Below are 21619 nucleotides of genomic sequence, written 5' to 3' on the forward strand. Positions count from 1 at the left end.
CCATCCCACCTACTTCACATAAAGAACGAAGACTTCTTTATATTTTTTTTATAGGCAATAATGGAATATTATTAACACAGCACTTCATCTGCTCACTTGTTCAGTGCAGAAACTTCCAAAGCCACTCTTAAAAAAAAAAAAAAAAAAAAAAGTGGTTGCTGAAGTTGTTTTTTTTAACCATAATATTGACATGTCCCTGCAGATACCAGTTTATTATTGTACTCTTTCTTCAGTCATTGCACCCTCGATAGCCAGATTTACAAATTCAACAGTGAAATGAGAGAGTGAGAGGAAAAAAAACAAATGTTTTCAATTGTTTGATGGAATTTCTATTTTCAATGCAAGAAAAAAAAATCAAACAAAAAAAATACAATAAAAATAAAACCCCCAAACAAACAAGCAAGCAAGCGTTTCCATCTTTGCTGTATTTGGTAATCATTGAAATCCAAGCAAATCTACACATTGGAAAGACTGCATAAGTAGATAACAGTTCAGGATTAATCAAGAGCACAGATGAAAGAGGACAAAGAATAGAGGGACCCAAAGAGAAAAATGGGTGGAGGGAAGAGTGATGACAGTTGTGTTGTTGCTGGCCTTTAGTTTATTGTAACTGAAATATGGACAAGGTAGAGAGTGGTGGAACCTCAAGTTAGGAAAAAAAAAAAAAAATTCCTTGGTACGTTTCTCATTCTCATAATTTATCCAAACATTTCCTTTGGAGGACTTTGAAACATTTATTCTCCAGTATCATTTTCATTTTTCACCTTTTTATCAAATTTCTTTTTCTTGTCTATTATTAAAGGTGTAAGACTGGTAGTAACACCCTTCAGAAGACCAGTCAATGTCTTTTCACAGTGTTTTAGAGCAGTAAATAGCCGTCTGTTTTCACTTTCAGTTGACGACACTGCTTCTATTTGCTCTTCTTTCTCCTTTTTAATTATAGTTAGTTCCTGTTGCAACTGTTTCACTAAATCTTCACGCTTTAATGCTTTATCCTTCAGCAAATCTAAAGGAAAAAAAAGAACACAAAAAAAAAAAACCCATCTTAAAAGAGGGCAAGTAGCCAATATGTCCACAGAAATTTTTTGATCTTAAACCAATCTCTCTCTCTCTCTCTCTCTCTCTTTCATACACACATACTGGCATAAGTATGGTAGTGTGGAGTGCTTCATAATAATGTGGTTTCGAGTTCTATTTCACTGGGTGGCACCTTGGCTAAGTGTGTTATACTTTAGCACATCGTGTGTGTATGTGTGTGCATGTGTACATGTATATGACTATTGATATCCTAAAGCATCTCACAAGTAATATGACAAATATTATATCATTCAGCATTCCTTATTCTCAATGCTCTGCAAATAAAAATCCCTTATTTGAAAACAGGTAAAGGACTGGCGATAAGGAGAGCATTCATCTATATAATCTTCAATATGTCCTGGTCCAACTCATGCTAGCATAGAAAAAAAATGAGTATTAAATATCTTTAAATCATTAAATAACATAAAAGGAAGCAAACCCGAAATAAACAATATATTGAGTGAATAGTCATAAGTGAAATGCTTTTGTGGTATCATCTATTGCAGTGAGTTACTGAACAAATGAAATTAGTAGAAGAATATTTTTGTGGCAGCACGTAGACACAAAATAAAGTACTTAGCAAGGTATAAACAAACATTTTAGTACCTTTTTGCTATTTAACTGCTTTTGTTTTGGTTTTACATCTTCAGTCTGAATCATATTGATGTATAAATAAAACACATGCATGAAGAATGACGAATATTTAATGTATGATAGTAAAATCTAATGTTACTATAATTTAAACTCTTTGTTACATATCAGTTAATCTGAAACCATGTGGTTGCGAAGCAAACTTCTTACCACACAGCCATGACTGTTTGTTTATTTATATATATATACATACGACCACACACAACTGGAAAAAGTGGATAACATTTAGTTCCCATGTAAAATGCACAACCATAATTTTTAGGTTTTATAATGGGGGGGGGGGGGTGACTATTGCAAGTACAGACACAGACACACACATCTTTTACCTTTCAATTGTTTCAGTCATTGGACTGCGACCATGCTGGAGCACTGCCTTGGAGGGTTTAATTGGACTAATCCCCCCCCCCCACCAGTACTTATTTTTTCAAAGCAGTCAGGTACTTATTCTATCAATTTCTTTTGCTAAACTGCTAAGTTACAGGGACATAAACAAACCAACACTAGTTGTCAAGGAGTGGGAACAAACACAAAGACACACATGATGGGTTCCACAGTTTCCATTCACGAATTTCAGTCACAAGGCATTGTTTGGTCTGTGGCTCTAGTCGAAAATACCTGCCCAATGTGCTGTGCAGTGGAAGCTGAAACCATGAGGTTGCAAAACAAACTCCTTACCACATAGCCATGCCTGTGTTTATATATATATATATACACACACACACATATATCATCATCACTTAACGTCCATTGCCCATGCTGGCATGGGTTGGACAGTTTGACCAGAGCTGGTAAGCTGCACCAAACTCCAGTCTGATTTGGCATGGTTTCTACAGCTGGATGCCCTTCCTAACACCTACCACTTTACATATATTTACACACACACACACTGATATATCACTAACTCAAATATAACACTAGCTGCAGTAGGTAAAACTCCTGTTCTTGCAGTGCAGCATCTTAGCCTAACAGCAATTGTTTTCCTCCAAAAGCAAAATATAAAAAAACTGTAACTAACCAATTTCAGCAGTGAAATCCTGTAACTTTTCTTCCAAGGCACTCCTATTTTTCTCGCTTTTCTCTAGTCGCTGAGTAATACTATCAATATCGATTAAAGCTCCATTGTAGCTAATAAATCCAGAATTGGGAGCTGTTTCCTCTCCCTCACCTTTTAATTTGGATGTTACTGCCAAGTCCTCTGAAGAGTTCTTAGCTTTTATAGCATTTAAAAAATGATAATTTCCTGAAAATATAAATTTAAGAAAAAATACTTCCATTTTTGAAAGTTAACATATTTACAACAATTATTGATTTGACTTATGGTGATTTACTGACAAGAATAAGATGTTTTTTTTTTTCACAAATTTCAATAGCTGATATGAATTAATTGCAACTGGCCAAGTTTATAACGTATTAGACTGACCTTGAAGAAAAAACATGATATGCATTAATCAACTGTAACAAGTTTTCTCTATGGCTGAGACACTTAGGTTGTACAATACATTGCTCTTATCAATGGAAACACTAGCTAATTCTCACATGCTTTGTTATCTTGCAGCACTATGTTCAAATCTTACCATAAATACAACTTGGGAAGTGATCAGCTGTAATAAGTCAACTTGCTATGGAGATACAAGGCAAAGACAAAGCCTTTAAGTTTCTTTATAGCCCTGTAAAGTAGAGGGTTTTCTCTATTTCTTAAGTCTGTTAACTTTTAAACATTTAGATATTTGCATGAAATCAGGGTCAGCAAGTAAACATTGTTTTATAAATCTAAGAGAGTTCATAGGCAAGTTAGTATCAAAAGGGTTAAACATGGATAAAAAAAATAATAATAAATAAAAATACATAAATGAAGTTACCTTGAGCAAGTTTAATATCATCTACGTCTGCACCTTTTGAATCAATTTTTCCATCTTCAGAAGCATCCTCAGATTTCGGCTTATCCGTCAATTTACGATAATTTAAAGTGTCACGTGACACAAGCTTTTGGACATATTTTCGTACCTATAAAAGTTTTTTAAGAAGACAAATGATAATGTCACCAAACTAGAAATTATTATTATTATTAAGACAGCAAGCTGGCAGAATCGTTAGTGTGCTGGATGAAATGCTTAATGGTATTTTGCCCATTGGTACGTTCTGAGTTCAGATTCCACTGAGGTCAACTTTACCTATCATCCTTTCAGTGTCGATAAAATAAGTACCAGTTAAATACTGGGGTCGATGTAATCAACTCATCCCCTCGCCCAAAATTGCTGCCCTTGTGGCAAAATTTGAAACCATTATTATTGTTATTATTATTATTATTATTATTATAATAAAGTAAAAGGAATAGAAATGTATTATAATTTTTCAGTTATTTTCATCCTAGTAGCTCCCAAGATTAAACCATATGTAAGCCAACACTGCATTTAATCACACTAGAATCAATAAAATATGTATCAGTAACAATATGCTGGAATCATAGAGCTGATATCACATTTTATTTTCTTGATTTACAGTCTCAGTATAATATACTGAGGTTGATGCATCTATGTAGTCCTATTATTAGGGCAATAAGAACTATAGCTTTGGCAGAAATACAAAAATGACTAGCTAAATTTTTGTTGTATCTAGTTAATAAATTTTCATTTCTGAGTTTAAATTCCAGATAGGGTCCTCTTTATTCTTCATCTTCAATGCAAAATTCTATCCTGAATTTTTAAAGTTCAAGAAGATAAAGAACCAGTAAAATATTGGGACTGATTCCATTAGCTATACATCTCTCAAATAATGTTGGTCTTTTACACCACATGCTCCTTTTCCCATGTTAACATGAGGGTCAACCTGTTCTTTATATTTTTAGAGCGGAAGCCTTCTTCATGATGAACACTTCTAACTAAGAAACATAGTAATGCCAGTTTTCACAGAGTTAAATAAAAGAATCTATCATGCCTGAAGAACAGTCACTGTACAATTGACTGCTTACATGCGACAGGTGAGTCCTGCAGAGTTTCAATTCACAGATGAGAGAAAATAAAATAAAGCCCCATTACACTGGAATGGTTCCCCGCCACCTTTTTTAAAGAAATCATTTATAAAAGTAATTTTCCTGTTTTTTTTTTTTAACACTGATCATCTGATGGAGTGCGAAGCTTTAGATTTATTCGAGAAAAGGAATGAGTTTGTACAATATTGATGTCTTTCTCAAGGGCATTAGTGATGTAAAAAAAGTGAATTATCTCCAAGTAAGAATGGAAACTAATTCTCAAAGACAGCTTACCAGAAGCTTACCAAGTGTTCCTAGATCAATACTGCATCCCTCTGCTAATGGCCCCAAAGACAATTTTATGTTATTACTCTGCATGGCTCTTGGTATGACTAAACACATACTACAGAGTAGATTGTAAATATGTATGCAAGTCATACAATTGCATTTTATATTACATCTTTGGGTGTAAGAACAATTTCTAATTTTGATATTTTAAGAGTCTATCATTCACATATTTTTTAATACCTTTATTTTGAAATACAGGGTAATCTCTGTATTTATATAAATATATATTTACTATTATTCGAAGACATTTGAGCGAGGTCGTTGCCAGTGCCGCTGGACTGGCTCCTGTGCAGGTAGCACGTAAAATACACCATCTTGAGCATGGCCGTTGCCAGTACCGCCTGACTGGCCTTCGTGCGGGTGACACGTAAAAGCACCCACTACACTCTCGGAGTTGTTGGCATTAGGAAGGGCATCCAGCTGTAGAAACTCTGCCAAATCAGATTGAAGCCTGGTGTAGCCATCTGGTTCGCCAGTCCTCAGTCAAATCGTCCAACACATGCTAGCATGGAAAGTGGATGTTAAACGATGATGATGATGAATTATATTCAATCTAAATACTTATAATTATACTAGGTACTGGCAGAGTTTTGTAAAGAAGTTTGCTTCACAATCACATAGTCTTGCCGAATGATATCTAGGGGCAGTGTCTTCTATTATAGTAGAATGAAAATGCCCTTACTTGCAAAACAGGTAAGGGTTAGTGACAGGGAAGACATCTGGCAATGCCTCAACATAATGTAATAAATTCTCATGCTAGCATGGACACAAAATTAAACAAATGAAGGAATAAACATTCTATCTACAATTACACTTTATAGTCAATATGTAGTCATATCTAAGGTGGTGAGCTGGCAGAATCATTAGCACTCTGGGCAAAATGTTTAGTGGCATTTCAACGGTCTTTATGGTCTGAGTTCAATTCCTGCCAAGACTGACTTTGCCTTTCATCCTTTTGGGGTCAATAAGATAAGTACTTGTTGAGCACTGCAGTTGATGTGACCAACTTGCCCTCTTCCATGAACTTGCTAGCCTTGTGCCAAAACCTGACAATATTTAGTCATATCAAGAACCATGAGGGGTAATTACAAAAATGTGCTGCCCTCACCAAACCCCACATAGCTGGATACATGAGAAACATTGTGAAATAGTTTACCTGAGCTCTTGACAACTGCATGCCAACAGTGTGCATGATTTCCTCAATGTCTTTATCTAACAGATAGCCTGTATGATTCTGATCAAAATATACAAATGCTAGTAACAAAGCAGGATCAAATGTGTAGAACTTCTTCTTCTCCTTCTTCTTCTCATCCCGGTCTCTTTTTCCTACTAAAATGAACCACATGTATATTTTGTAAGAGAAAGAAGTTGAAAAAACATAAAGCATTAATGTCAAAAATAATCTTAATTCATTACTCTCAATAGAGTTTTAGCCAAATAGTTAAATCACTTGGTGACAACAGAGATTTAAAAAAAAAAAAAAATGAAATTAAAAACAATGTTGAAAAAAAAAACTGTTTTACAGTATGTGTTCCAGCTCTTGATATTTTCAATTCTTATTCTGTTACAGTCAACTCTGCCTTTCATTTCTCCAGGCTTGATTAAACCAAGTAAGCACCAGTGAAATATTGGAGTCAGTTTAAACACTCACCAACAAATCTCAGACATTGTGCCTATGCTAGAAACCATTATTATTATTAAGATGGTGTAAGATGGCGAGCTGGCAGAATTAAACAACAACCTGGGTGAAATGATTAGCGGCATTTTGTCCATTGTTATGTTCTGAGTTCAAGTTCTGCTGAGGTTGATTTTAACTTCCATCCTTTTGAAGGTTGATAAAATAAGTACCAGGGTCAATGTAACTGACTTACCCACTTCCCCAAAATTGCTACCCTTGTGCCAAAATTTGAAACCATTATTAGGATGGTATACTGGCAGTGTTATTAGAAAGCTGGCAAATTGGCAGAATCATTAGCATGCTGGAAAAAATACTTAACAGCATTTTATCTACCTTTGTGTTCTGAGTTCAAATCTGACTGTGATTAACTTTTTCTTTCACTCTCTTGGGGTTGTTTAAAATAAGGTTCCAGTTAAGTATGGGACTGACCCCCACCCAGCTAATTTGTAGCCTTGTACATCATCATCATCATCATTTAACATCCGTTGTCCCTGCAGGCAAGAGTTGGATGGTTTGATCAGGGCTGGTAAGCTGAGGGGCTGCACCTAACTACAGTCTAATTTGGAATGGTTTCTATGGCTGGATACCCTTCCTAATACCAACCACTCCAAGTGTGTAATGGATGCTTTTATGTGCTAGTTATGGGAGGCCACATTGCCTCCACAAGACCCAATGCTTGAACAGTGCTTTTTACAAGCAACTGGTTATGTGACACCAGCATCAGCCATGAATATGATTTCACTTGGCTTGACAGGTCATCTCAAGCATGGCATATTGCCAAATTTCTTGGTCACTAGTCATTGCTTCCATGAGGCCCAGCGTTTGAAGATCATGCTTCATCACCTTGTTGGGTCTACCTCTACCACAGGTTCCCTCCACAGTGTTTGTAAAAAATTTACATCATCATCATTAAGACAATGAACTTGTGAAATTATTAGTATTGGACAAAATACCTTGTGGTATTTGTTTCAGCTCTTTATAACTTTAGTTCAAATTTCATCGAAGTTAACTGCCTTTTAATATTCCAAGTATCAACAAAATAATAGCAGTCTACTACTGTAATATATGTAATTAACTAACTATAACCCTCTCCTAAAATACAAGGCCTAGTGACTAAATTAAAACTTACAACTATTAGCATCATTAACACCAATGCATTGCCATATAATGGCTTGTTGCAGTCATGTGCCTACTTTCTGACAACAATGTATAAATTCCATCAAGATTATCCTTTAAGTAAGACTGGCCATTGAACAGGTAAAACTAATCTAACGTTCATGTTCTGTAAAAACATTTAAGACATTTCAACTATTGCAACCAAACCAGAAAAAACAAATTACCTCTGTCTTTCTTGTCTTCATCATCATCCTGCAATAGAAAGAAAAAAAAATTAACTGATTAAGGAGCTAAAGAAAAACAAAGTGAACTAAGGGAAGTAATTCAAATGAATCAATAGCATAAATTTAATTCAAGGCGGTGTACTGATTGGACACAACATGGCAACAGTCACAAAGTCCTAGGTTCAATCCTAATGCATGACATCTTGGGAAAGTGCCTCAGATTGACTCAAACCTTGTAAGTGAAACTTGGTAGAGAGAAACTGTGTGGAAGCCTGTCCCATGGAAAATACCTGTAATTTAAAGGTACAAGACTTGTCACTATATCAAGCTGATTCTACCAGAGGATTATGTTAAGGGTACACATGCCTATGGAATACTCAACCACTAATACAATAGGCAGCTAATTCAGTGGATCAAACAATTAAACTTTCATCATCAAAACCAACAGAAAAAAAAATAGAGGGAGGATGTTGAAAGGTCAGACAGTGAGGAATAAGAGAGAGAGAGAGAGAAAGAGAGAGAGAGAGAAGTAGTAGTAGTAGTAGTAGTAATGTAGCAATTATTGCCAATTCAGAAGTTAATGATGTTCTGTAAAATCAGTGGCTCACTGTTAAAATTCATCTTAAATAGTGCATCTAGACTAAAAATTCATCTTAGTGTAGTGCAATACACCTGGCTGATTTAATGCATTGTAGTGTAACAAGATACCAGGTGGAAGCTCATCTCTCTAAACTTCACCAACAGAAAGAAAGCAAAGGCAAATGAATTGATTGACACTTATGCTACTTAACATTTAGGTAAATGAAGCCTTTGAGAGTTAAGTGGATATTTTTCTTTCTGTTTTTTGGACAAGTACCGAATAACCTATCAAATGATAATCCAGTAACCAGCAGACTCAGCTAACAGTGACTCTAAATTAGACGTTGAAAGTAAGTAAATCCTTTCCTTCTTTTTAATTTACAATCAGAATATACTTCAGTCCCTCACAACAATTAGTGACCCTCTATAAGGCTCAGGTAGGGTCCACAAAGGCATCCTAGACTGCATCCAGAAAAGGACCACCCAACTGACTGGAATGGTCACTTAGAAACAGGTTTCAACCTCTGGCCTCTTTTCAACATCTGCCTCTACTATAGTGGTTACTGCTCCTCAGAACTGGTTGGACTCCTGCCATCTTTGCTCAAACATTCCTGTCGCACTTCTCTCTCTTCTTCTCATCATCCTTATTGTGCCCGCCCTCCATCAAGCTCTGCACTAATCACCATACCCTGTACTTCTTTCTTTCCCAGAATGTTGTTCATTGGAATTTAAGTCCTTCCGGCAGGTGTTGACACACAAAAGTCTAAGAGGAACAATTAATGCCAATACTCTCATTGGCTGAGGAGGGCTTAGACATTGTCTCTCCCTCCAGACCTAGCAAGTCACAAAAAAACACCAGATTTGGCCATACTGGAATATTATCAGAACATACTATAAAATATAATGAAAAAAAAATATTGACTTGGAGTAACCTTTAGTAATTTCTTCATGTTTTTTTCTTTACAACTAATTATCATGATAGATTGCATTTGATGGCATGCAAATTTGAAATGTTTCCAAAATTTATGGAAAACATTTTTCTCTTTCTTTCTTACTTACAATGGATTAATTGAGATGACAGAACAAATAGAAGTAACTTTTGGTGGTGACAATGTTTTAACAGAGATTACGGATGTTTTTATTACATTCTGCAAGGCATGTTTTTGCACTCCAATAAAAACGAAAGAGATTGGAAAAACAAGGAAAAAGAGTGATTATATAAATTAATAAAAAGTATAAAACAAAAAGAAAGAAAAATTTAATCAAATTACCTCATCATCAGGTTCATCCTCTTCCATATCTTCTTCATTGCCATTCATTTCCTTGGGATTTTCTTCTTCCTTTTTCTTTTCTGATTTTTCTTCTTCTATTTTCTTGAGATCCTGTATTAGAATGAACAAAAAGTTTTAATTTTCGTTTTGTGTTTAAACCTTACTTCTAAATGTTATATTAACAAATAACAAGCAATGGCTGTTTTTGTTTTTTTAATTTCAGCTTCATAGTGCCCCAGAATGGCTTTAGTCAGAGAACAATTCTTGTTTAGTGTCAAAGTACATGGCAATCTTCCACTATCCAGATTTGATTCCTCATTATCTAGAAGTTTCACATCACTTATGTATAACAAGAGAGAAGAGCACAGATAGCTGAATCAATATATTGAGTTAGAAGAAAAGTTTGTACTGTTTTTCAATTGGTGGCATTTAAACATATGATTTGGTTTCTCACACGACACAAGTGCAGGACACACACACACACACCTTCTGAAAGGTGCCATTTCAATACATCTTTCTATATATGTGTGGATAGTTTATTTCTACTGTTTATACATTAAAATTGAAAATGAAGGAAAATGAGATACATTTTCATCATTTGATGCTCTTTTACACTTGGAAAGGAAAAATACTTGCACAAACAGCAAAACGAAAGAAAAGAAAGATAAGTGCAGTTTATGGAGATGATGCCACAGCTGGGGAGGGTGGGGACTGTAAGCTGTTAGCTAGGTTTGAGAGTGAAAATTTTGGTCTGAAAGACTGTAAATGCTCCAGCAAGCCTACAGTTGTTGACAATGAACAAATTGAAATGCTAATCAAAAATAATCCAGGTCACATGACATGAAACATCATAGAGATAGTCTCTATATCTCATATGAGCGTTATAAGGTATTTAAAAACATTTGGATACATGAATTGCTATGATGTTTCAGTGCCTCATAGTTAATAGAAAAAAATTTAATGGACTATATTTTCATTTGCAATTCTCTGCTCAAACACAATGTAAACAACCCACTTTTGAAAAGGAAAGGCAAAGGCTGATACAGATTGGCACCAGTGATGTCGCAACTCATTTCTACAGCTGAGTGAACTGAAACAATGTGAAAAAAAGTGTCTTGCTTGAGAACACAACACACAGCCTGGTCTGGGAATTGACCTCACTACCACATGATCGTGAGCCTGACATTCTAACCACTGAGCCATGCACCTTCACATATAAAATAGTAGATGTTAACATTCTTTACATGTAATAAAAGCTATTAAAAGGTTATTTTAATGTTAGTCAATTTAAACTTCTTTCTTGTACAAGCTAGTGTGAGTAGTTTACAGTAGGTGGCTTTTGAGTTTCTAATTGAATGGTTTACAGACATAGAAAAATGTGCGGGTGTCTCACCTTTTCTTTTATAGATTTATCATCAGATTTCTTTTTAAGCTTCTCCTCATCCTTCTTTTCTGGCGCGAGAACAAGAGCCTTGTAGATCTTGAAGCCAAAATCCCGCATCAACATTTCATTGAACAACTCAGCAAACAAAGAAACCTGAGAGAGTCAAAAATCAGAATTTCACAACACAAAAGTAGTTACAAATGGAAAAGAGAGAGAGAGAGAGAGAGAGAGAGAGAGGAATAATTCAATCTCTATTTGTGCATATCAATGACAGTGCATCTACATGGTCAATCAGTTTGCTAGAAATAGCAACCAAATATCCCTCAAACTACACCAAACTGTCTTAAAAATGAAGGACATACTGAATAATGTGTTCTTAGTTGCAGTGTAGAAATAAAAAAAAAAGAAGAAAAAAAGGAATTGATAGTCATGGTTGGAATACCTTTGATTATACATTTGCTTGACATGACTTAGCAGAGGTTAAACAAGAACAATCATCTTTCCTACTAGCATAACTGACAGATTAGTAAAGCAGTATGTTTTTATGTGCCTTGGTCTCATCTCAATATTGAAAAAAAGATCATCATTCATTTTACCATGTTTGCTTGGGCTGAACAAAACTGCTTGAGATGTTGAAGTAAATTATATAAATCACTAACAAAACTCCATCACTAAGATAGATTTTACATCTATATTTTTACATTTGACATGGTTTGGATGAGATAGCATCATTAGAGCTTTCCAGTCACCATTATCAAGTTCTTTCAATTGTATTCAACCAATTTTAATCCAGTTTTACTTTGGTTTCAGTCTAACTTGTTTTAATCCATATTCATAAACTAAGTGTTCTTGTTGCCTTCGCTTTATGCATTAATACTTCAGTTATTCTTTTATACTTGTTTCAGCCATTTGGCTGCGACCATGCTGGAGCACCGCCTTTAGTTGAGCAAATAGACCCTAGGACTTATTCTTTGGAAGCCTAGTACTTATTCTATTGGTGTCTTTTGGTAGGGAGACAAACACAGACACACACACACATGCCGGGCTTCTTTCAGTTTCCGTCAACCAAATCCACTCACAAGGCTTTGGTTGGCCTGAGGCTATAGTAGAAGACACTTGCTCAAGGTGCCACACAGTGGGACTGAACCCAGAACCATGTTGTTGGCAAGCAAGCTACTTAACTTCCTTTATACTATAACCAGTTTTATGCCCATATATAGGCATATGGTAGAAAGTTCAGATCTGCATGTTCTTTACCTTCTCTCTATTCCTTGGCCCTAACAATTGACCACTTAATATTGACATCCAGAAAGCAGAAAAACCAACAACAAAAACAACAAAGCAAGAGTATAAAGTTATTAATTTTACACTGCAAGGGAAAAAAGTGGGTGATCTTAGATCACTTAATGTATTAGAGACACCAGCCAAATCTATCCTAAACTCTTTTACATTCAGATTACTCTATCAAATGTAATGATTATTTAATTACATCGTTTTAAATTTATTATGTATTTTCTTATAGCTTCAAGATTTCGATGATGTGACTATTTATTTTTAGAATGACATAGTAGGGTAGGTGTGAGAGGCTGGAGTTGGTAGACCATTTTGGGCCAGATATGGTCAATTTAAATACAAGCTAACCATCTTAAAGAATCTAGGACTACATAGATATAATGTCATATTAGATGGTTAAAGTGGGAATGCTCACAATCAAAGGTGTACTTATTCAGGAGTGACCTGGGGCTATACAGCACCATGAAATAATTTATGGCAAAGAGGAACAGGACTGAAAGAAGGATTTGCTTACCTCGAAGGAATGTTCTTTATTATCCTCTTGGCGATAATCCAACAGGACACTAAGCGACATGACAGTGCAGTCAAACTTGCCGCCCTTTGCAGTTGTTGACGGGTGGACTATAATGGAGGGTTTATCAGGCAAATTGTACTTGCGTTCCATCATGGCTTGCTCTTTTTCTTCTCGTCGCCTTTTCTCCTCTTCCTGAGAAAGATAATAACACTAATATTAACACTAACAACAATAACAATCCTTTCTACTAAAGGCACAAGGCCTGAGATTTTGGGGGAGGGGGTTAGTTGATTTCATCAACCCCAGTGCTCAACTGATACTTATTTTATTGACCACAAAAAGATGAAAGGCAAAGTTGACCTCAGTGGAATTTGAAATCAGAACATAAAGACAGATAAAATGCGACTAAGCAATTTGACCAGAGTGTTAAAGTTTCTAGCAGCTTGCTAATAATGATTAATAATAATAATAATAATAATAATAATAATAATAATAATAATAATAATAATAACAAAAGCACTCAGCACAAACCTCTGCCAAGGCAACACCAATGCCCTCTCAACGTTTAGCTGGAGATGATCTTTAAAATGAGAATATCTGAAATAAACTCGATTGCTCTCACAAATGAGAATACTAAAAATGAACCTGACCGCTCTCAAAACTTAAGTAAAAGAGCAGGGAAAATAATGCAGAATCCTTGTCCAGTACCGGATCAATCCCCAAATCTAATCAGTTCATGCTAGTCACGAGGCCAAACATCCCTGAAAGTTTTATCCAAATTCATCCAGCGGCTCTTGAGATATCTTGTCCACAGACAGACAAACACAACTTAAAACAATACCCCCTCCTTTGCTAAGGCGGGGGTAATAATAATAATCCTTTCTACTAAAAGCACAAGGCCTGAAATTTGGGGGTACGGGGCTAGTCGATTAGCTTGACCCCTGTACACAACTGGTACTTAATTTATCGACCCCAACGGATGAAAAGCAAAGTCAACCTCGGTGGCATTTGAAGTCAGAATGTAAAGATGGACAAAATACCGCTAAGCATTTTGCCTGACGTGCTAATGATTCTACCAGCTTGCTACCTCAATAATGATAATAATAATAATAATAATAATAATAATAATAATAACAACAATAATAAAAGACAGGGAAGAAAATACTTGTAGACTAATAGATGTAAGTGTTCCCACTGATAAAAATATACCTGTAAAAGAATTTGACAAATTAAGTAAATATAAGGACCTGGAAATTGAAATACAAAAGATGTGGCATCTTAAAGCAAGAACTGTTCCTGTTATTGTAGGTGTCCTAGGTATGATAAGAAAAGGATGACAGAAACATCTAGATAACATCCCAGGAGAACCATGTCTCAGAGAAATCCAAAAGATTGTGCTGACAAGTACTGCCCACATCCTTACAAAAATCCTATCAATTTAAATGTCTGTGTTGTATTGGATGGAGATAATTCGCTACTGTTCTTGCCACTTCCCCATCCCAAACTTTCAGTCATACTCTAACATCTCTTATCCTTCACTCGCCCTAGGATGCTGGGTGTGTCTTGGCAGGTGATTGTAACAAACAGAAATTATCCTCAAAACACTTCTCAACATCATACAATCATCAAATGTATTAGGAACATCATATTCGTTATCTATTTCAGGTGTCAAGATGGCACCTAGTGGATAATGTACAACTACAGCAAATATCATGAAAAACTTTTTTCATAATAATAATGGTTTCAAATTTTGGCACAAGGCCAATAATTTTTGGGGAGAGGTAAGTTAATTATATTGGCCCCAGTGCTCAACAGGCACTTATTTTATTGACCTCAAAAGGATGAGAGGCTAAGTTGAACTCAGAACGTAAAGACAGACAAATTTCCACTAAGTATTTTGCCTGGGGAGCTAACGATCCTGCCAGCTGGCTGCCCTTTCATAATAATAACAATAATAACAATAATAATAATAATAATAATAACAATAATAATAACAATAATGATGGACTCTCCCATCAAAGACAATGTGTGAGCATTCAACTTCTGCTGAACCACCTGTATAAATAATTTGTGATCAGAGGTTTGTGCCACACATTAGCTCACTCTCTCCTTCAAATTAGCATTATCTGAACAGGTGCATGGTGTACGTGTCAGGTGTCAAAGTGATTGCAGAGCAATGTGAGAGGAAGTGTTTTGCTCAAGAATACTACGCACCACCCGGTCTAGGAATTGAAACCACGAACTCATGATCGTTAGCGCAACATCCTAACTACTAGGCAATGTGCCCTCACATGATCTATACTGTAATGGAGAAAGTTGCTCATTAATTAGGCATGTAACGATTACTAAAAGCACTAAAAGAATGCAATATTAAAAGCTTGACTGAAAATATTTTTAGAAATTCATGTTCTTAGAAATTTCCTCCAACTTCGATTTCTGAAGTTTATTGAATTTTTTAACTCCAAATTCTCGCAAATATAAATATTCATAGCATTCATTGCATCCAATTCTTCATAAATTTAAATATTCATTCTATTCACTGCAGAGTAGATTTTTAATGTTTAATAATAAACAATATTAATTCGTTGCAAGCAACATTTTACGTTTTTATTTGTAACAGTTTCTCATCTCGCATGCCTCTATTTTCATTAATAATTTAATAATAACCATAAAACTTTGATACGAGGCACAATTGGCATGTAAAAAGCACCCACTACACTCTCGGAGTGGTTGGCATTAGGAAGGGCATTCAGCTGCAGAAACTTTGCTGGACTAGATTGGAGCCTGGTGCAGCCTTCTGGCTTGCCAGCCCTCAGTCAAACCGCCCAACCCATGCCAACATGGAAAGCGGACGTTAAACGATGATGATGATGATGATTATCAGTTTCCAGAGTTTGTTAAATGAATATTTTTGATAATATGAAAACTCTTTAATATACCGGTGTAATTTCTTTTTTGAATGAAGTGATTTTGTTGGTATGGCTGTTTGGAATGCTATAAGCCTTACAATAATAACTATGTGATCGTTGCTATTTCTAGCATGCTAAACAAGATAGTTTTTAACAAACTTTCACTTATACAACTGTAAAAGAAAATTTAGCAGCAAAAGCACAATGGCAGACAGAAAGATGGGCAACTGAATCAGGTGAAACCAGGGTAAAGTGACTGAAACAAATGTCTGAATATGCACGGAGACGTAGACATGATTTTGTTTCTGCTACACATGACTGACTGGTTTAGGGTATCTCGAGAGGAGAATATTCTACTTCAAAAGAATGGTGTCGGATCACAAATTGTTGATGTAACACCAAGGAGATCTTTTCTTTGCGATCATGTGGAAGTAGTGGAGTTGATAACCAATCTAAGACTTCTTACAGAAGGTCGTTCTGATGAAAGAGAGTTTGCTAATTACCTTCTTGATGTAGGAAATGGTAACATTTCTGTTGAACAAAGCCTAGGTGAATTCAAGATCAAACTATGCAATGACCTTCACCTTGAAAGTGGTACTCTTTCAGATCTATGTGATTTTGTATATGCTGACTTCAAAAATAACTTCACAAACCCTGTGTGGTTTGCAAGTAGAACCATTGTTACTCCAACAAATGAAGCAGCACAATTTGTGAATGATTCTCTACTGACCAGGATCCCTGGTGAGCTAAAAATATACAGAAGCTCAGATACAGTTGATAATGAAACTCTGTATCCAATCGAGTTCGTCAACAAACTTATACCATCAGGATTTCCACCACATATTCTCAAACTGGAGAAAAAAATGATGCACAATGCTTCTGAGAAATTTAGATGCTTCCAATGGACATTGCAATGGCACACACTACATCATTGTCAGTTTACATGATCATGTTATTGAGGCTGAGGTTGCTTCTGGTCCTTATGCAGGATCAACTCTGCTAATCCCAAGAAATGGAATTTCCATTCACATTTACACACAAACAATTTCCTCTCAAGCCAGCTTTTGTCTTGACATGCAACAAGGCACAGGGTCAGACTTTTGAATAAATCTTCTAACACAATTCTTCTCACATGGTCAGCTGTATGTTGCATTATCTAGAGTTTGAAAGAAGGCTAATGTAAAAATATTGGCTGAGAGAAATGGAAGCAGTATGATTACTGACAATTGTGTCTTCAAGGAGATACTACTTTGAAGCAAAATATGCTTTTTAACAAGTTTCAGTAGAATTAACACATAAGTTATATGTAAAGTAACATATATTTGTGAGGAATTAAATTGTTTGGCATATTTCAACACATGCTGGATGAATGGTATCATTATATTAGATCATTTTAAATTTGGGTATATTTGAAAAAGTAAAGAAATGCCATTTCCATGTGTTCTCACAGCACCAGACTTTTATCCGTCCATCCATCCATCTATCTGTCTATGTACAACTATGTAAATTCTACCAATTATTAACAATAAATATATATAATAGATTGATTCAGCTATATATCTACTTATAAATTTTCTGTGGTGTCCATTAGTTAGTTAATCACACCCTCCATAATAGTCCTGTTATAGGTTTGACTCTCTGCGAAATTTTTATAAATTCCTCTGTTAATACATATCGATAAAAAGGCACTTTCGAAGCATCAGTTATTATTTACTATCACAGATTTAAATATTTGTTGTCAAGCTTTACATTCATTGCAGAGTAGGTTTTAACATTTGATAAACAATATCAATATGTTCTGGCAAAATTTTTGTGGTATCAGTAGCTATGAGCCCACGAAATTAAGGATGCTCAGCTGGAGAGGGTTGCAGGGGATGAGCCTGTATGCCCAAATGCCAGCTACTTTACAGAGTGTAGTGGATGCTTTTATGCAACACCAGCAAGGGTTGGATGAAAAGTAATGTTAAACTCAATGGTATTTGAACTCAGAATCTAAAGAGCTGGAAAAAAATGCTTCTAAGCATTTTGCCTGACATGCTAATGATTCTGCCAGCTCATCATCCTCTTTGTAATAACAACAATAACAATTTGAAATATGAGCCAAAAGTATCAAATTAAATGTAAATATACAGGTGAGGATGCATGGCCTAGTGATTAGGCTGTTGCATTTACAATCGTGAGATTGTGGTTTCAATTCCGAGACCAGGTGGTGTGTTGTGTTTGAGAGTAAAACATTTCATCTCACATTGCTCTGTGATCACTTTAACACCTGATGTATGGTACACTGAGCACCTGTCCACGCAACGTCAATTTGATGGAGAGAGTGAGCTAATATACAGCACATACATTTGATCACCATAAACACCTCATTCGTGCAGGTCGTTTGGCAAAAGCTGAACACTCCTATGTTGTCTTTGATGAGAAAATCCATCACACAAGTGAAGCAGTGTCATTCTGAGAAGTAAAGAATATAAAATAAATATTCTGCCAATTCAATTGTAAGCCAAATATAGTTCTCGGGGATATTCAGCATGACACAGTGTGACAAAGCTGGCCCTTTGAAATACAGGCACAACAAGAAGAAAGAGTGAGAGAAAGTTGTGGTGAAAGAGTACAGCAGGGTTCACCACCATCCCCTGCCGGAGCCTCGTGGAGCTTTAGGTGTTTTCGCTCAATAAACACTCACAACGCCCGATCTGAGAATCGAAACCGCGATCCTATGACCGCAAGTCCGCTGCCCTAACCACTGGGCCATTGCACCTCCTTTGGAAAATATATACCAACAGAATAAGTACCTGATTTAAAAAACAAAAGTACTGAGGTCAATTTGATCAACTAAAGACCTTTCAAGGTAGTGGGTTCTGCTTTGAACAAACTGTTTCACTGCACACACGCACTCTCTCTCTCTCTCTCTCTCAAAGCCACACAGTATTTGTCTTAATTTGACAGCAATTAACATTTGAAGAATTTGCAACAGAAATTATAGTTGGAAACTCCTCTTGATGTAACCATTATCAAACAGGATACATAAGTATGATCAAAACACCTTTGATCACTGGACTGTTGCAACAGGGTTGACACCTGGGTCAACCAGCAGTTTTATAATTGAGTTTAAAGGTATCCAAATATAAAAACAATTTCTAAAGAAACGAACAAAGCAAAGCAAAACAAAACAAAAAAGCATACTTCTTTCTTCCTCTTGTCATCTTTGTCTTCAATTTCCAATTTATGAAACTCTTCCTGTTTTTTGACAGCTTCTTCCTGTTTCAAAAGAGTAAAAATCTAAAACTTAGATTTATTTTAGCTACAATGCTTCATAAACCTATATGTCTGTATGTGTGTTTACATTTTATAGAAGTGACACTATCTAACAAATGAGGAAAGGACACAAAGTTATATTTAATCCCTGGGCCTGTGAAATAGCTTCCTCACAACAAATATACTCAAACTTATATGGAACAGTTTACATAACAAAAGATGAATTATGGAAGGTGTAGACTGTAGTAAATGTACACAACTAGGACCTTGCGGAATCATTTAAAAGGACTGCTGGTATAACTTTCTTTGTTTTATCACAAGAGCCCAGAGTTGAAGATGGTGTCCCAGGAACCAAATGTATTATGAGGCATAACTATTACTGTATGCACTCTCTCTCCTAAATACATAAACAGCTTCTAACCAGCCACATGAATTATGGTAAACTAACAATGTAATGTCAATGTCCCGTTAAACATTATGGTCAACAGTACAAGGAGAAGAACAGTGGGGGACACTAGAAAATAAATGGAACGTGGCAAGGGCTCTTCATCCTAACATAGAAGTTCACAGCTACTGCCATCACAGCATTCTGGAAACTATTCAAGAAGTCAGTGATACATGATACCAGCTTCAAATAATGAAACAATGGACTAGACAGTAAAACTTTACAACTACTTATTATTATCATTGTTAGATAGAATTTGTAAGATACATTTCACAGAATGGTTGAGGTTACGAAAGTTTTAGTTGTAGTGGTAGTAGTAATGACAGTATAGTTATCAAAGCAATAGTTCTACTAAATAGCCACTGAATTACTCAACACTGGTTTTATCATTATAATGTTGATGTAGTCAAGTTATCATGTAAAGCCTCCTTTGGTCAGTGCTGCCTATGCATCAGCATGTGTGTGTTGGCCTGGGCAAGAATTTTTGAGGAAGAAAAGCAGTTGCCTCTCCTCTGAATATGCCATTGTTTATGGTGTTCATTGAAAGGAAAGGCCATTGACAGACCAATACAGCTTGGCAGAGTGTTTGTTGCAGGAGTTACTGTCAGAATACAAAGAGTCAGAACAGATAACGCAAGGCTTCCCCTCCAGTCCTCTAGAAGTTCTATCAATCCATCACTCTGGATCGGTACTTCAGCCACTATATTCCACTAAGTACATGAAATGATGGGATACAAGTTTTGTTACTATAATATCTAAACTGTCTTCCTCTAAATAAAAGTCTAACATCACACAAGAATACACTACAAATATAAAATCATATTTAACTTTGGTAAAAGGTCACAAAATGCATAAAAATCAACTTCAATGGGTTTGAACTTAAAACATAACGGAATGTATCTAAATACTGTCAGGCAATTTATCCGACACACTGAATCATTGCCATACAGGTAGAATAAAGCAACTTTTTCCTGCCAGATAAAGTCAATTAGATTATTTGATTAATATAATTGACTTATTTTATCCATTCTGGATGGTCCAAAGTCAATGTTTATTTCAGCAAGATTTGAACTCACATTAAAAAAGACATCCCTAATCTTGCAGGTTTGTAAATGCTGGTGCTACATAAAAGGCACCCAGTTTAGAGTAAAGAAGCTGACATTAGGAAGGGTATCCAGCTGTAGAAACCATGCCAAAACAGCCCTTCAGCTGATCAGCTCCTGTCAAAACCATCCAACCCATGCCAGCATGGAAAACGGACATTAAATGATGATGATGATGATAGCAAAATATTGCAATATAATTTGTCTGACACTCTACCGATTCTACCATCCTCTTCCTTTCCGAATATTAAAATAAGAGAAAAAAAAGAAAGAAAGAAAACCCACTGCTGCAGCTTTGTTATTCTCTAATTCTTCTTCTTCCTCCTTCTCACTTTTCAGAATTTTTGTTAGTCGAGCTATTAGCTGTGACTTCAATCCTTTAGAACTCAAGTTCCGATCTTCCAGTTCTCGGCGTAGATCAACTATCTGTAATGAACAGATTATGTCAAAAAATAAAATGAAAGAATTTCTGATAAATCTTTGTTAGGCTGGGATAAAGGACAAGAACATGATATTCTCTATTTCATATGGACACAGACAAAATCTTGCTGCTTTAGTCACTTTGTTGGTAAATAACATTCTATAGCACTAATGGATATATTTATTAATTAGCAATCAAATCTGGTCTAATAATTAAAGGGTCTATAGTATGTACCCTATTAAAAAAAAATCAAGATTATATTATTTATTAACAATCCAATTAAAAAATTAATACTATTGTCTCCAGTGGCACTTTCAGTTATATATCTAGCAAAGACATTTAACTCTCAATGACCCAATCTCACAGCTACTGTACCTCTA

The 21619-nt window shown here is 35.6% G+C and overlaps 1 protein-coding gene and 1 long non-coding RNA gene across 5 annotated transcripts in view; one reads left to right on the forward strand and one right to left on the reverse strand.

Moving 5' to 3' along the window:
• LOC106871243 (cell division cycle and apoptosis regulator protein 1) overlaps positions 1–21619 on the reverse strand; it is a 116966-nt gene continuing 95347 nt past the window's right edge. For 2 of the 4 annotated variants that reach the window (XM_089351909.1, XM_089351907.1), the window contains exons 13-22: positions 21104–21244; positions 19199–19273; positions 13104–13295; positions 11306–11449; positions 9913–10023; positions 8063–8090; positions 6201–6370; positions 3588–3732; positions 2744–2968; positions 600–1006 (exon numbers count right to left, since the gene is read on the reverse strand). In XM_089351909.1, coding sequence (XP_089208035.1) covers positions 735–1006; positions 2744–2968; positions 3588–3732; positions 6201–6370; positions 8063–8090; positions 9913–10023; positions 11306–11449; positions 13104–13295; positions 19199–19273; positions 21104–21244 — 1503 coding nt within the window. In that variant the 3' untranslated portion in view covers positions 600–734. Of the gene's footprint in view, positions 1007–2743; positions 2969–3587; positions 3733–6200; positions 6374–8062; positions 8091–9912; positions 10024–11305; positions 11450–13103; positions 13296–19198; positions 19274–21103; positions 21245–21619 lie in introns of all 4 variants that reach the window. The other 2 variants (XM_089351908.1, XM_089351906.1) reach the window with 2 other exon arrangements.
• Positions 4574–11180, forward strand: LOC149135396 (uncharacterized). The gene is made up of 3 exons (XR_016241808.1): positions 4574–4705; positions 8916–8991; positions 10136–11180. It is a non-coding gene; the product is annotated as an uncharacterized LOC149135396 (long non-coding RNA).

Source organism: Octopus bimaculoides, chromosome 5 (assembly GCF_046866305.1).
Source record: "Octopus bimaculoides isolate indiv1 chromosome 5, ASM4686630v1, whole genome shotgun sequence".
Classification (NCBI taxonomy): Eukaryota; Metazoa; Mollusca; class Cephalopoda; order Octopoda; family Octopodidae; genus Octopus; species Octopus bimaculoides.